A 15,000-nucleotide genomic window follows, 5' to 3' on the forward strand; every position below is an offset into this window, starting at 1 on the left:
CTAGTATAGTCATGCCAATAAAGCTAACGAATTGAATAGAGAGAGAGAGAGAGAGAGAGAGAGAGAGAGAGAGAGAGAGAGAGAGAGAGAGAGAATCTGGGGTTTCAATGCTTAACCTGTCATGTCCTTCCCTCCTTCTATCTCCTATTTACACATCTCTCTCTCTCTCTCTCTCTCTCTCTCTCTCTCTCTCTCTCTCTCTCTCTTTCCCTCTCTCTCTTTCCCTCTCTCTCACTCTCTCTCTCTCTCTTTCCCTCTCTCTCTCTCTCTCTCTCTCTCTCTCTACCCGCTCCATCTATCACTCTAGCATTATGTCACAATTGTAATGGGGGATGACATGGCAGCTCTCCAGCCCTGCTTGTTGCTTCAGGAGTGCTCAGTTAGAAAACTAGGTCACCTAATATTAACCCCTCCCAGAACAGACAGACAGACAGACAGACAGACAGACACACACACACACACACACACACCTTGAAAGCTTTATCCCAGACTGACAGTGTGACTTCTAGGCTTGTACATTTCATCACTTAGTCTCATGTGCAGAAGATGACTGCTTCTAAGGGAGGCTAGGTCTAAGCTGACTCTGTGCATAGGGCTGAATTTCTGTAGGGAGGATCGTTGACAAAGCTAGTGTGAGAGAGAGTTAGAGAGTAATGAAGCTTTCTTCTTATACACAGTTGTAGGGTGTAAATATATAACGTAAATGTACCACGTACTTTATGTTTAAGCTAAGAGTAGCACTCTTCATAACACACTGATTAACCAGTGTGAGCTCATCTTTCCACTTCCTCCCACCATGGAATTCACTAGTGTTCTGCAGCTCCCTTCCCACACAGTGCTTTTCTTGGTTTTGGTCAGAGGAGCTGCTCACTGGAACAGAGGATAAGCTGCACAGGGGTCAGTGGAAAGAGGATGAAATGATGGTGGAAGTATCTCAAAGCTCTGAAACTTGAGCATTCACAGTGAAACTGGCAGAAGTGTGGGTGTTTATGAGTGCGCAGAGGTCAGGGCAGCTCATGGATTTCTAAGGGCAGGATGGATTTCCAAATACTTTAATGTATTTGCCCTTCGCCCTGTGGTGAGGATGTATTTCCAAGAGGAGCACAGGCCTAACAAGGCACTACACTCTCTTTCATGTTCATGCTGTAGCATATTTGTGCTCTCTATCACTCCCAATCTCTCTCTCTCTCTCTCTCTCTCTGTCTTTCTCACTCTCATTCTTTCATTCTCTCTCTCTCTCTATTGCTCTCTCTTTCTGTCTCTTTCCCTTGACTCCCTTTTGACTGAAGGGAAGCCAGAGGTCTGTTCAGAGCTGTGTCAGTGTGGCACATTACAGGCAGCTGTCATGCCCCCAGACTGACGTGCATAACCATCGGGGACATAATCAAGCATGCAATACTCACATTAAGTCACATCTTTCTCCAAAACCTTCTGAAGAATTTGAAATGAACAAGCATACACACACACACACACACACACACACACACACACACACACACTCAAACACTCATTCCCCTGACACCACCCATACACACACACACAAATTCACTCAGATTAAATTAATAAAAGTGAGACTGTATTCAGAATGGGTCATGTATCAGAAAGGAAACTCCTGACCAGCCGGTCACTGTGGGCTGTCAGTCATTCTCTGAGTGCTAGCCATATACAATCTGAAATTACAGTCAGCTTTGCTGGGATGGCTGCACTGTCCTGACATATGTAAAATACACATATTGTTGAGATTTTGTAAATAAAATCTCAGTTCTAAAGATCTGTAGGTTTAGATGGTCACTGCATGTACAGGAGCATTTACCAGTCCTATATTCCAATGTGAACTCAAACCTGTGCTCATTATTCTGGCATTTCAGCCCTGGTTGTTCAAGCCTATTCTTGCATGAAGTATCTTTTTTTTGGTTGTTTAATTATCCCACTGTTACACATTTCACTACTAAGGCTCAATATCTGTAGCACAGGTGAAGTCAGTCATATCTCCCAGAACTTTGTTATGCTGTAATGAAGGAATTCTCCAGCTCCGCAGATATTCGCGGGCAGCCGTGACTCACGGCTGCAGCGGAGACATGCAGGTTCAGCCCCTCACTGGCGTGCTAACGATCCAGCTCAGTGTCCCTCCCTTCAACGCTCCACTCGCCCCCACCCACCACATCCGATCTTGCTCCTTCTCCCTCAGGCTGTCACGGTGGGAACACGATGCCTCCAGGTCAGATCTGCAATGTAGAAAAAGAAAGAAAGGATCTCCAGGATCTCTTTCATGGGCTGTGCAGGGTGATCTGAGAGTGTTTGAGTCTCAGCTCTACAGGGGGAGCTGAGAGTGTTTGAGTCTCAGCTCTACAGGGTGAGGGAGATGAGATTGTTTGAGTCTCAGCTCTACAGAGGGAGCTGAGACTGTTTGAGTCTCTGCTCTACAGGGTGAGGGAGATGAGATTGTTTGAGTCTCAGCTCTATGGGGGAGCTGAGAGTGTTTGAGTCTCAGCTCTACAGGGGGAGCTGAGAGTGTTTGAGTCTTAGCTCTACATGGTGAGGAAGCTGAAAGTGTTTGAGTCTCAGCTCTACGGGGGGAGCTGAGAGTGTTTGAGTCTCAGCTCTACATGGTGAGGAAGCTGAGAGTGTTTGAGTCTCAGCTCTACAGGGGGAGCTGAGAGTGTTTGAATCTCAGCTCTACATGGTGAGGAAGCTGAGAGTGTTTGAATCTCAGCTCTACATGGTGAGGAAGCTGAGAGTGTTTGGGTCTCAGCTCTACAGGGTGAGGGAGATGAGATTGTTTGGGTCTCAGCTCTACAGGGGGAGTTGAGAGTGTTTGAGTCTCAGCTCTACAGGGGGAGCTGAGAGTGTTTGAGTCTCTGCAGGATTTGCTTATGGTGGAGCTTTTGTGGATCTGCTAACCATAGTCCACTCAACCACATGAATCCTCAGGCTTCTGTGTTTTATTTAGCAATGAAGGTACTGACTATAAAGACATTCTGCTGCACTGCAGAAATAATGAATGATGGAGGAGGTCACCAGGCCACTATAAGAACAAGCAGATGAAGGAGCTCAAGATTTTAGCTGCTCTCTCTGCCTTGGCCTTTGTTCTACTGTCTTCTTCTTCTTCTGCTTCTTCTTCTTCTTTTCTGTGCTTTCTCTTTTCCCCTCTTTACCAATAGCAGCATCAAAGCAAGCCCATCAGTGCAGATTAATTTAGTGCAGTACAGAAGATGAACAACAGAGTATGCTGTCTACTGCCATACTCACCAGATCTTTCTTCAGTTTAAATCTTAAATTTACAACCTACCCAAAATGTTCCATGATAAATGTTAATCACTCTCCGTCTATTGGCCTCTTTGTGTCTATTTCCATCTTTCCTTCTCAACTACTTGACCACCCCCGAATTTCAACTCCTCCACAGATCTACTGAAGATCGTGGTGATGTTGATGGATGGATGTCCTCTGGTGTCCTTGTTTGAAGAGACGTTTGAAGAGAAGAAAAGCTGGTTCATATAGTCAACGTTAGTCCAGTGTCAGCACCTGAGAATGAGCCAGCTCTTACCTACCACTCTACAATCTGGAAGGAGTGCAGACCAGCGAAGTGTCAGCTCTGCTGTGAAGCCACCTCTCCATTAGACACACTACAGCCATGTTTCTGATTATTCATGGCAATGGTATTGTTTATTGTTTAAATAGTCATTTTTATTATTCTGTCATTTGGATTATTATTAATAATAATAATATATGTGGATTATATTATTATACATTATTCTGTTATTGGATTTTAAAACAGCTCTGTAAAACAATTATGAATAACAATACAAATCATTTTATTATAAAATTCAATAAAGCTACTTAATAATAATAAAAAATAATCTATACCACTACTAGTTACTATACCACTATACCATGTATGTATGACAGATTACTCATCAAACAAACCTAAACCATTAGATTTGTTGATTACAAAAAAAAAACTGTATAAATCCAAAGCAAACGCTTTACTAGGAAAAACCTAGTAATCAAATCATCTCATAAATGGATTAAATCATGCAATCAAAACCATAATATGTTACCTAGGTATAGCTCTCATCAATGGTGTTTATGGGTTAGCTAATGTGATTTAAGGACGACAGCTATGAAATGGAAATTAATATCCATAGCACCTAACGTGCTAATTCACTAATAAATGCATGGCCATAGAAACCTTAGAATAAGAATACATTTCTGCTGAATACACAGAAGGGAAAGCGATGCTGTCCGGCTGAAGTACTTTACGCAGCTACTTAAAACTTGAATTCTGTCTGAGTACACAGTGCAAGTGCGTATGGCTGGTTTGTAACTTTATAAGCACCTAAAGGCGTCATTGTTTATGCCATCAGATCTTAATGGATCTGATAATCGATAATCGTGGATAATCGTCCTTCTAACGATTCACATAACGAATATTTGTGTCATGCTTCCTAAGGACCTCCCACGTTCTCCCAGAGCCACGCCCACACCTACACACCCGGAGATCCAATCTCACTCACCTGAATACTAACCAACCTCACCTGTTCCTCATTGCCCCCTTCCCTTTAGACTTCCTATTTATTCAACCTATTTATTATACAATCTATTTAATTACTATTTATTCTGTCTCTATTGCTGCTATTATGTTCCTTACTGAGCTGGTGTTCTGTTTTTTTTTGCTTTGCTGTTTGCCAAACTCTGCCTGTTTTCTAGAACCTGGCTCTCACCTGAACCTTGGATACTTCGCCGAAACTTTGGACTGGACTGACCGCGAAACAGAAAATGCCCTCTACACAGATTAAAGAAACCCGACTCTGAACTTGGCTCACAGATACTTAGTAGCCTGCTTGGTGGAAAGAACAAAACCTCCAGCAATTGGAATCTATCTGTCTCGAATGCTTACTTCCATGACACTTTGCTGTTTCTTCAAAGCCAATTTTACTTAGACAGTACTGCGGAATTGCAGATTACTGGGGAAAACTAGTCTAGTAGCCTCTGACACAAGATGCATTTTCAACCAATTACAGACCTTTCATATCAAGGCATGCAGTTTTGTCAAATATTTACTTCAGCGTTTGCTTTTGTTTTGGTTATTTATCCCAATCATGAGGCAATGTAGCTGCAGAATCTAAAAAGGCACGTCTGCATAGGAGCAAAGGTTGACCAAAGACCATGAACTATATAGACTGTCAGAGTCTATAAGAGGCTATTAGGGAGAAGCCCTTCTCATGCTCTCTGTCCCACATGTAGGTGGAGATTTAACATCGGCCCAACAGCTTCTATGTGAAATCACAGAGCCACACATGGTGTACTTAACCAAAGATAGTTGGCTAAATAAGTCACAAAGGAGAAACTGTGAATGTGTCCTTCACGTTGAAGGGAGTCAGAGTACATTTTCAAAGCGAAACGGTTTTCTCTCACATTCAAACATGTAACACCTGTTCCCAGGAAAGGAAGTTGCTCCCTCTAACAAGAGACAGAGACTCTTGGAAAAACAAGCAGGGTTCCTGGACGTGGCTTTGGCCTGGTTGTACCTACTCTGTAGCACATACTAACAATCATCAGTGATATTTGCATTATGAAGTTGGCGGTGCAAGAGTTTATCCGTGCAGTGCAGTGGTAATAATCAGAACATGCTGTACATTCGTGATACTCCGCGTACTATCATGTGATCTGACCGTGGACATTCTATGGAAAAGCAACAACCCCAGAACAAAGCCTTCCCTTAAGCCTGGCTGGAAGAAACAATAAAAGGTTGAACTAGTGGACATTGGTGAAGCACTGGTTTAGGCATCCTGTTCACAGTGAACCTGTACTGCTACAGAGACTATTATGAGATACTCTTCTGTAAGTGACGTAAATCAGTCAAGCGTTCAGTGGTCATGTTCTGTGTCCTGTACTCTACAGATTAGCTTAGCCTGATCCCAAAGCAACAGGCAAATATGGGGCATTGTTTTATTGTAGGAAACAACAGCTTTATCCAACTAATTTTGGGGTTTTCTTAAAAGGCAAAGAAAGAGTTTTCTTAAATGGCTAAAATGGAGAGAGAGAGAGAGAGAGAGAGAGAGAGAGAGAGAGAGAGAGAGAAAGGTAATTCTGAGATTTCAAATTTCCTGACCCTTTCAAATTAATCTATTAAATTGATTGACATCCTTGTACAAGATTCCCCCACTCTGAATGAATAAAAACATGTAACAAGAGAGAAAGAGAGAGTACAATACCCAAGCGTCACCATGAGTACACTAGAAACCAATTTAATCAGTGTCTGTCAAAGCACTCTTTTGCTTGCATTACACATTTTTTGTTCATGTCTCTTATTTGTTGTGACACATTGTAATTAACCATGCAGAAAATCAACTCCATCAGAAACTGCTTTGTGTTCTTGGCCTACGCAGGTTTAGGTAGAAATGTAAACAAGAGCATTAATCAGTGACTTGACATTGCTGCAAAAGCAACCACACACACAAACACACAAAAAACAGCCCAAGTGCGTAAAAATTTAGGTAGGGACCCTTCCAAACCTATGTGTGTGTATATATATATATATATATATATATATATATATATATATATATATATATATATATATATATATATATATATATATATCCAGGTCATGCAAAATCACAATTAACACCAATAAGAATGCAAACTCTTAATGCTCCCTCTGAAACAGAGCACAAACAATGCGAGTCATGCAGGCTTTGACGTTGCCCAGATTAACACGGTCTGCATCGATTGTTGAGGAACTAAGACAGTTGAGTGTAGCCCCTCCACCTCGTTACCATCCTCCTCCCCCTCCTACTAATTGCTAATCTGTGTTCTGAGCCTGCTTTTATTGTCTTTGATTGTTTGCTTGTTCGATTTGACGCTGCACATTCATTCTGGGTACTATGAAATCTGATTGCCTGACCCCAGTACCCTGTTCCCTGACTGCCTGACCCCAGTACCCTGTTCCCTGATTGCCTGACCCTAGTACCCTGTTCCCTGACTGCCTGACCCCAGTATCCTGTTCCCTGATTGCCTGACCCTAGTACCCTGTTCCCTGATTGCCTGACCCCAGTACCCTGTTCCCTGATTGCCTGACCCCAGTACCCTGTTCCCTGACTGCCTGACCTCAGTACCCTGTTCCCTGACTGCCTGACCCCAGTACCCTGTTCCCTGATTGCCTGACCCCAGTACCCTGTTCCCTGATTGCCTGACCCTAGTACCCTGTTCCCTGATTGCCTGACCCCAGTACCCTGTTCCCTGATTGCCTGACCCCAGTACCCTGTTCCCTGATTGCCTGACCCCAGTACCCTGTTCCCTGACTGCCTGACCCCAGTACCCTGTTCCCTGACTGCCTGACCCCAGTACCCTGTTCCCTGATTGCCTGACCCTAGTACCCTGTTCCCTGATTGCCTGACCCTAGTACCCTGTTCCCTGACTGCCTGACCCCAGTACCCTGTTCCCTGATTGCCTGACCCCAGTACCCTGTTCCCTGACTGCCTGACCCCAGTACCCTGTTCCCTGATTGCCTGACCCCAGTACCCTGTTCCCTGATTGCCTGACCCCAGTACCCTGTTCCCTGACTGCCTGACCCCAGTACCCTGTTCCCTGACTGCCTGACCCCAGTACCCTGTTCCCTGACTGCCTGACCCCAGTACCCTGTTCCCTGACTGCCTGACCCTAGTACCCTGTTCCCAGATTGACTCTTCCCTACCCTACTCCTTGATTGCCTGCTCTATGCAATATAATTTTATGCAATATATGTAATATTCTAAGTAATATAATTTCTCTATTAGCATTACAACACAGTCTGACATGTCTGACGTGTATGTTTGGTAATTGAAGGTGAGTATAAATAAAGATGGAAGCAAAGTGATTTACTGATGGAATACCCTTTTACTGACAGCATCTTGATATTTTGAAGGGACATAGAAGCCATGCATTTATTTACATTCAGCTGGCACTTTTATCCAGACCAACTTTCAATCACAACTTGAGCACTTAGGGTCTTGCTCAGGGGCCCAACAGTGGCCAGTACCTTAACCACTGAGCTATAAGCCTAAATGTATATTACTCAAAGAAAGAAAGAAAAAGAGAAAAAAGAAAGAAAAGCAAAACAAGCAGATAGCAATTAGCAGTCTAGCAGCTCAAAAGCTCTACCCAAACAGGTAAGCGCGGAGCAGGGTTAATACCACAATGATCAACTGAGCACACAGCCAGAAAGTAATTTTCACTGCATGCCTTCGGACTCTGATCATATGTTGCAACAAGGTATTACACACAGCTGGAGTTTAAGATGAGACTATTGTGCATTACAGGATAAGACTCCTCCTTGGTACTTCTGGAGGACAAACGGTGGCATCCTGCAATTCTTCTAAGACCTGCTGAAAAGATCCTCTCTAATTTCAGCTTAGTGTGACTCCCACACAGATAAATGAGGGTCACGTCATGCAGATATATGGAACAGCTTCAGTGCAGGAAGATAAACCCTCCAGCTGCACAGTGACTATCTTTACTCTGTTAAGTGGCTAATCAGGACTTCAACAGTTCCGGATCCTCCTACTCAAACAGGGCTGACTGAATTGAGGCATGTATGTGTGTGCGTTTGCACTGATGTATACATGTGTGTATCTATGATGTGTGTATGTGTATGTAGTGTACAGGAGCATGAGAAAACTTCATTCCCTATTAGGGAGCCTCGTATTTGATTGAACTCATGAGGGACAAGGGATTGTATCTTGATCAGTTTTGCAGGGAACACCAATCCTCTCTTTCTGATGTCTTCAGCAGATTTCTGATTCACAACTTCCATGCTTGATTTAACGCTGGTTTAGAGGTGAGGGTTGGCTATCTGTAATCACACACAACAATATGATTTATGGCATGCTAGCACACTGGAGCGCTGTAATACTCAGCCTTGGACAACCAGTACAATGTGCCACATAAAAGAAATATGTGGTGTTCATTGTTTAGGTTTCATGTTTGTCTGATCGCAGGTTTCAGCTGGAGTCAAGCACATGTGCAGTGGTATCTGCTAAAGCACTCGAACAGCACTCAAAGAGCACTCTAACAACACTCGAACAGCACTCGAAGAGCACTCGAACAGCACTCAAAGAGCACTCTAACAACACTCGAACAGCACTCGAAGAGCACTCTAATAACACTCGAACAGCACGTGTGCAGTGGTCTCAGTTAAAACATTCTAACAGCACCGAAAACGAGAGTGCAACTGGTGAAAGACCCAGACCTGAACGCTTCATTCTTAATTAATGGATGACTGGACGGAAAATGGAAGAAAATATTCTCAGAGAAGGAGAGACAGAGGAGCATGAGAGAAAACGTACTGGCCAAGTAGCTACACACACTGCCCCTCAAAGTAGCTACACACACACTACCCCTCAAAGTAGCCACACACTACCCCTCAGAGTAGCCATACACACTACACCTCAAAGTAGCTACACACACTACCCCTCAGAGTAGCCATACACACTACACCTCAAAGTAGCTACACACACTACCCCTCAGAGTAGCTACACACACTACACCTCAAAGTAACCACACACTACCCCCAAAGTAGCCACACACTACACCTTGAAGTAGCCACACACACTACCCCTCAAAGTAGCCACACACACTACACCTTGAAGTAGCCACACACACTACCCCTTGAAGTAGCCACACACACTACCCTTCAAAGTAGCCTTCTTGAACCACACGCTTGGATTTACCAGAAGCCCCTGGCATGCTTTCATACATTAGACATCATAACTCAAAAGTTCACCTGTCCGTGGGCAGAAGACCTGAGGCGAGTGCTCACATTTTTGCTGCTATTCATGTGTGTCTTTATAGTCTGGGTAGTGGCTGAAATGGGTCTGTTTCTGTAGCTTTGAGCTCTAAGCTTCTGCCATTTCATATGGTTCCAGGTCCTGTTGGATCATGTATGTGAGCACTAACAGGCTTTCTAAGCATGCAGCCATATTTAAATGTATTTGCTATAGATACAATAGCATGCGCTTGCATTAGTGTTTCTAGTTATACAACACTGTCTCAGGTTACCAAGCATTCTTTTTAATGACTCTGAATTACATTTTTACTGTAAGATTTTATCTGGATCGCGTCTTTGTCTTGCTTCTGTGTTCATTTTCTCCGCGCATTATTTGTCTCACCTGTCTCTTGTTTAATGCTCATTAGGCCATGTGTTTAAGCCCGGCGTTAGTTAAGTCTTGTTAAATCTCAGCCTCTGTGTTATTCCTAGCTGTTCCTATTCCATGCCTTGTGTTTTCTCTGCCTGTTTGTAATCCCTAGTGGTTAGTGTTAGTTCGTATTATTACTTGTACTTTTGTTATAGCCTGCATCCCCTTTCTTGTCTTTGTGTTCTTTCGTTTGTTTGCTATGTATTCCCGGACTCGCCATGTTGGCTCACTGACCCTGGACTGCTCTAACGACTCTGACTGTGGATTTGCCTTAATAAATCTCACGTGATCGCTCCACATTACAATTACACACTGCTGATATTCTTTAGCAACTGTATATGAGAACTCTAAACAGACCTCAGCAGAGACAAACTCTAAAAAGAAGGCACTGCATTACTGGGCCTGGGCTTCCCAGGAGTACTAACACCAGGCCATCTCTGAAAATGGAACGGGAGAATGACTAGGGGGTCGTTTTGTAAACAGAGCCCTTATTCACGCTGAACCGTTGGCTAACCTAAGGAGAACACCTTACCATTAGTTTCCACAAGTCTGGATGAAGAAACAGAGCTCAGCAGTGTAAATAAAAGAATATTGCTCACCATATATTTCCATCACTATACATAGCACACCTCTCTATCTATTTGGTCCCTAAATTTAGCAAAAACGGCAGGAGTGTGATGGTGCCTCTATGCCAGTAGCCTCCATCTGGAGGTGGTGACGTCCACGTAGCTTCTTGTTTATGTGTTGTTCATGTTGTCCACATTTCATAAGGAATGCAGAAAAACTGATAATTTCATAAAGGATGTGGAAATTTAAATATATATATATATATATATATATATATATATATATATAGATATATATAGATAGATAGATAGATAAAGAATGCAAATTAAATTATAATGAAATTATGAAATTATAATTGTCTTTTCTCTTTGAAATTTTCACATCAAATAATTCCTTTCATTCAGGTTTCTGTAGATACTGTTGTGTCTGTTTTTAACATTAATTTATCCCCTTATGGCTTGTCAGAAGTTCATCTCCTAAAAACACTACACAAATTACACAAATGTGAGTCACAGCACTATCAACAATAACATTTAGTGTTACTGTGGCAATTTACAGACATACACTGCAAACAGCTGCAATTATTACTGGATTATTTTTTTTGGTCTCAAAGAACTGCAAAAGATGAGCCAAGCTGCAATAATGTAGAAGACTCTGAGATGTTTATCTGTGTGTGTGTGTGTGTGTGTGTGTGTGTGTGTGTGTGTGTGTGTGTGTGTGTGTGTGTGTGTGTCAGAGTGGCTTTGTGTGTGTTTGGATCTTTGCCTATTTGTATTTACATCATTTATTATCTGGGTGTTTGTGTGTGTGTGTGTGTGTGTGTGTGTGTGTGTGTGTCACTCACAGGCTACAAAAGGGTTCCATTTGAGCCTTTCTTCAAACTACCTCATCATCCTCTCTACACACGCACCGCAGGTCCCCCCGGCTGTGATTGGCTGGCTGAAGATGAGCATGTCGTGCTGGGGATTGCCAGGCAGGTCTGGCTCTGGCACAGTGAATGTCAATTTCCACAGTTTGTGAGCAGCACTGTGGGTGACAGCCTGCTGAGCTGGAGGCCCCTGCTGGGCACGGCAGGTAACCAACACGCGCTCTCTGGCTTACCTTCTCTTTCACTGGCTCTCCCCCCATCTCTTAGAAGCACAGAACCAAGGTATACAGTGTGACAGGTATTAAACGTAGCACAGGCTCCCACTTTACTTAAAGTCAGGTCAACAGGGCAGACAATAAAAGCAGAGCTTACCTGCTGAAGAGGATGAAGAAGAACAGAGTGAACCAGGAGGAGATCACTGCCATGGTTACGGGAGGAGAGCAGGTGTCTGCTGGAGTCTATCTAGAAGAAAAACCAAAGATGAATGTGACTTCCCTCATGAGCCATGCTCGTCAGGTCAGGAATATCCATCCATGCGCAGTAGAGAACTACAACTGTCCAAAAGGCCATAAGTCCCATCATTCAGTTATTAATCTGATGGCATACATCTTCTGGCTGACTGGTTACTATGAATTGTTCTGTAACTAGATTAGTTTGATTTGTGTTAGATCTGGTGAGAGCCCTGTAGGAAGACAGATCTAAAGGCAGACCCGGGCTGGCCAACGGTTTAGACCATGCAGTGTGTAAGTCATGATCTCCCTGGAGAGGGCAAGTGGTTGCACGTAAAACTGTAATTGGCAGGTTCTACAGCAAATGTAAATTATGCATATGGCAGAGCTGTACAACGTTTTGTGGAATTTCTTTCAAATGGTGAAACATCCAGTTTAAATGGGAAAAAAGACTTTTCTCCCCTCTGAGATCCACTGCCTTCTGTGCATTCATTTCTTTGGTTAAAGCAGTAACTTCCATTCCATATGGTGCTGCGCACTTTGGACAAACTAATCCTTAATCCAGGAGAGTGCTTAATCCACTGCAATCTGCTTTTGCTGTTGACAAGCCAGGAAAACAAATTGTTCAATCTGAATGTGCAAAGTTTAAAAAAAAGATTTTTGCAGAGGAATTGAATAGAACAGAACAAAATCTTTATAAGGCTTTGTTGTTTATTTGTTTGGTATGTGGTTCCCAGTAAATACATTCTATATCATGCAAATAGGTCAGAGCATGCAAAACCAAAATATTTATGTAAGATGCGGGCTGTGAAAAGCAGCCTTCGGTCATTCAGAGATTTTGAACATAACTAGTGAAGCCTCGGTACCAAACAAGAATGCACGTTCCACCTGAGCCTGGCCTCAATTTAAAATCCATTTACAGCTTCATGAACGACATCAGTGCATTGGAATGGAGTCTGGAAAGCAAAATCCATAACTGTGCATTCTTTTTAATCTTTAAATAAGTAACTAGACAACAGCAGATTCAAATAGACCTAGTTTAGAAATAAAAGTGTGCTCAAATAACAAATGCACACTGATTCAAATACCGAAAATAACTATATGCAGTGCAATCAGTTAGTGATTTCTGTCTGTCATAATAACTTTCTTATACAAGTTCTTGGACTTTGGAAGCAGAGCGATAATTAAATAATTCCTCCTAGTCCTGTTGGTCTCCGTGAAATAGCTAGACTGTATCATGACCCAAAGCCAGCCTCGTTAACTGGACCAACATGTACCCACCAACACACTTTTTGAAGTTAGTCTTTAAATGTCTTAGCTAATGACATAAAAGTTTTTTATGTCTGTTTTTTCTAGCTATGGGAACTTTCCATCTTTGACCTGAGGGCTGGGTAATGAGGTTGAGTGGAGTCATTATAAATCTGTCTTGCTTTATTCTCTGTAAATTGAAAATGTATATCCAAAAGTTCAGGTTGTTTCTCTCCCATGATTTTACTTGCTTGATTTACAATCTGTGACAGTTTATTTTTCTGTTTGACTGAGAGGTTTTTACACCACGACACGACATTCATTCAGATATTGTATCCACCTAAAGAAACACGGCCATGGTGACGTTCCCCTCTACCCGGTCCCAGTCACTGTGCCCTTGGACACCTTGGACTCAGTGCCTGTCTGCTATCCCCGCGGCATGGCTAGTCAGGTGGTTAGGAGCATGCATGCCCCAGCAGGCTGGACCTCAGAATCTACTTGATCGCTGGGTGTTTTAAATCAGTCTGACTAGAACAAGAAGGGAAAGAGAATCAAGTCTGAATTTCATGTATGCAAACACTCACACGCACACACATGTACACACACACACACACACACACACTGACTGCCTAACATCTATGTAGGAAAGGAAATGTCACATGTCCATTGACGATTATGGCTATGAACAGTAGTAATGAACTTCATAAGGATCACTGTACATTAGGAATGTCAAATAGGGTTTATGGATAAGGATGGATTCAAATGTACATCGCTATATTAGACATGCCAACACTCATTTTACAGACACATACCTCGGTGCCAGTATGTGAGCGCTGATCATACATATTAAAACCAGCAAAGTTAAATGGACATGAATTTACTCAGAGCTCTTATGACCCCACAGTGGAACTTGCAGGCTCATACCATATGTGTCCTGGAGCAGTTAAATAGTGTCAGTGCATCTCTAGTAACAGGAATAGCGCATCGCATGTCTGCATGGCAGACAGTCCAGCCCAGAGCAATGTGCTCCACAACTCTCTTGTTCTGGGAAAAGTGCCTGTCAACCTGCTTGGCCATACGTGTGGGGGTAGATGGCGCACTCTTGAGCAGAAACACTGTAAACAGAGTTTGCTTAATGGTGGTGTACCATGGGTGAGGATCGCTCTGCTTTATCTGATATGCTGAGAGGGCTAGAAGACTAAAATGTAGGACTGTTGAGAGGAAAAAAATGTGAGAAATAGCATCTGGTGGGAAACAATACTGCATGCCCCAGGTTCTGCGCTGCACGTACTCTGTCTTTAGCACCGATAATGATGATGAGGTTCGTCAAGACAGCAATGCTTAATGACAGTTAAGATGAGACTAAGGCACCCACAATTATAGCAATGACATCACTGCACACATGGTTCAAGACACTGAGAACTTATTAGGATTCGCCACTCAGATCAGAGGCCATATGATCCATGTGCTTTACGCTCTGCTATGATACAGAGCAAGAAGCACCCTGAAAATTCCAACAGACACAAGCTTGAGTGTGTGTGGGCTTTTTACTGGCCTACATACGCACGCATGCACACAAACACACGCATATATACAAACACTACGGGCTCTGTGGAATCAAATCACATCACACTGTGAGATGATACATGCAGGGAATTACAGAGCATTAGAATGGCTCAGGGCTGATAGTGTG

The 15,000-nt window shown here is 43.0% G+C and overlaps 1 protein-coding gene and 1 long non-coding RNA gene across 3 annotated transcripts in view; one reads left to right on the forward strand and one right to left on the reverse strand.

Moving 5' to 3' along the window:
* LOC145660376 (uncharacterized) overlaps positions 1–6,040 on the forward strand; it is a 35,867-nt gene extending 29,827 nt beyond the window's left edge. The window contains exons 3-4 of the long non-coding RNA XR_014126696.1: positions 3,404–3,656; positions 4,708–6,040. This is a non-coding gene — a long non-coding RNA (uncharacterized LOC145660376). The remainder of the gene's footprint in view (positions 1–3,403; positions 3,657–4,707) is intronic.
* LOC113584805 (gamma-aminobutyric acid receptor subunit pi) overlaps positions 1–15,000 on the reverse strand; it is a 30,821-nt gene that overhangs the window by 12,966 nt on the left and 2,855 nt on the right. The window contains exon 2 of one of the 2 annotated variants that reach the window (XM_035531249.2): positions 11,983–12,068. In XM_035531249.2, the coding sequence (XP_035387142.1) occupies positions 11,983–12,035 (53 nt within the window). In that variant the 5' untranslated portion in view covers positions 12,036–12,068. Of the gene's footprint in view, positions 1–11,982; positions 12,073–15,000 lie in introns of both variants that reach the window. The other variant, XM_027021972.3, reaches the window with a different exon arrangement.

Source organism: Electrophorus electricus, chromosome 12 (assembly GCF_041902795.1).
Source record: "Electrophorus electricus isolate QZ-2024a chromosome 12, ASM4190279v1, whole genome shotgun sequence".
Taxonomy (NCBI): Eukaryota; Metazoa; Chordata; class Actinopteri; order Gymnotiformes; family Gymnotidae; genus Electrophorus; species Electrophorus electricus.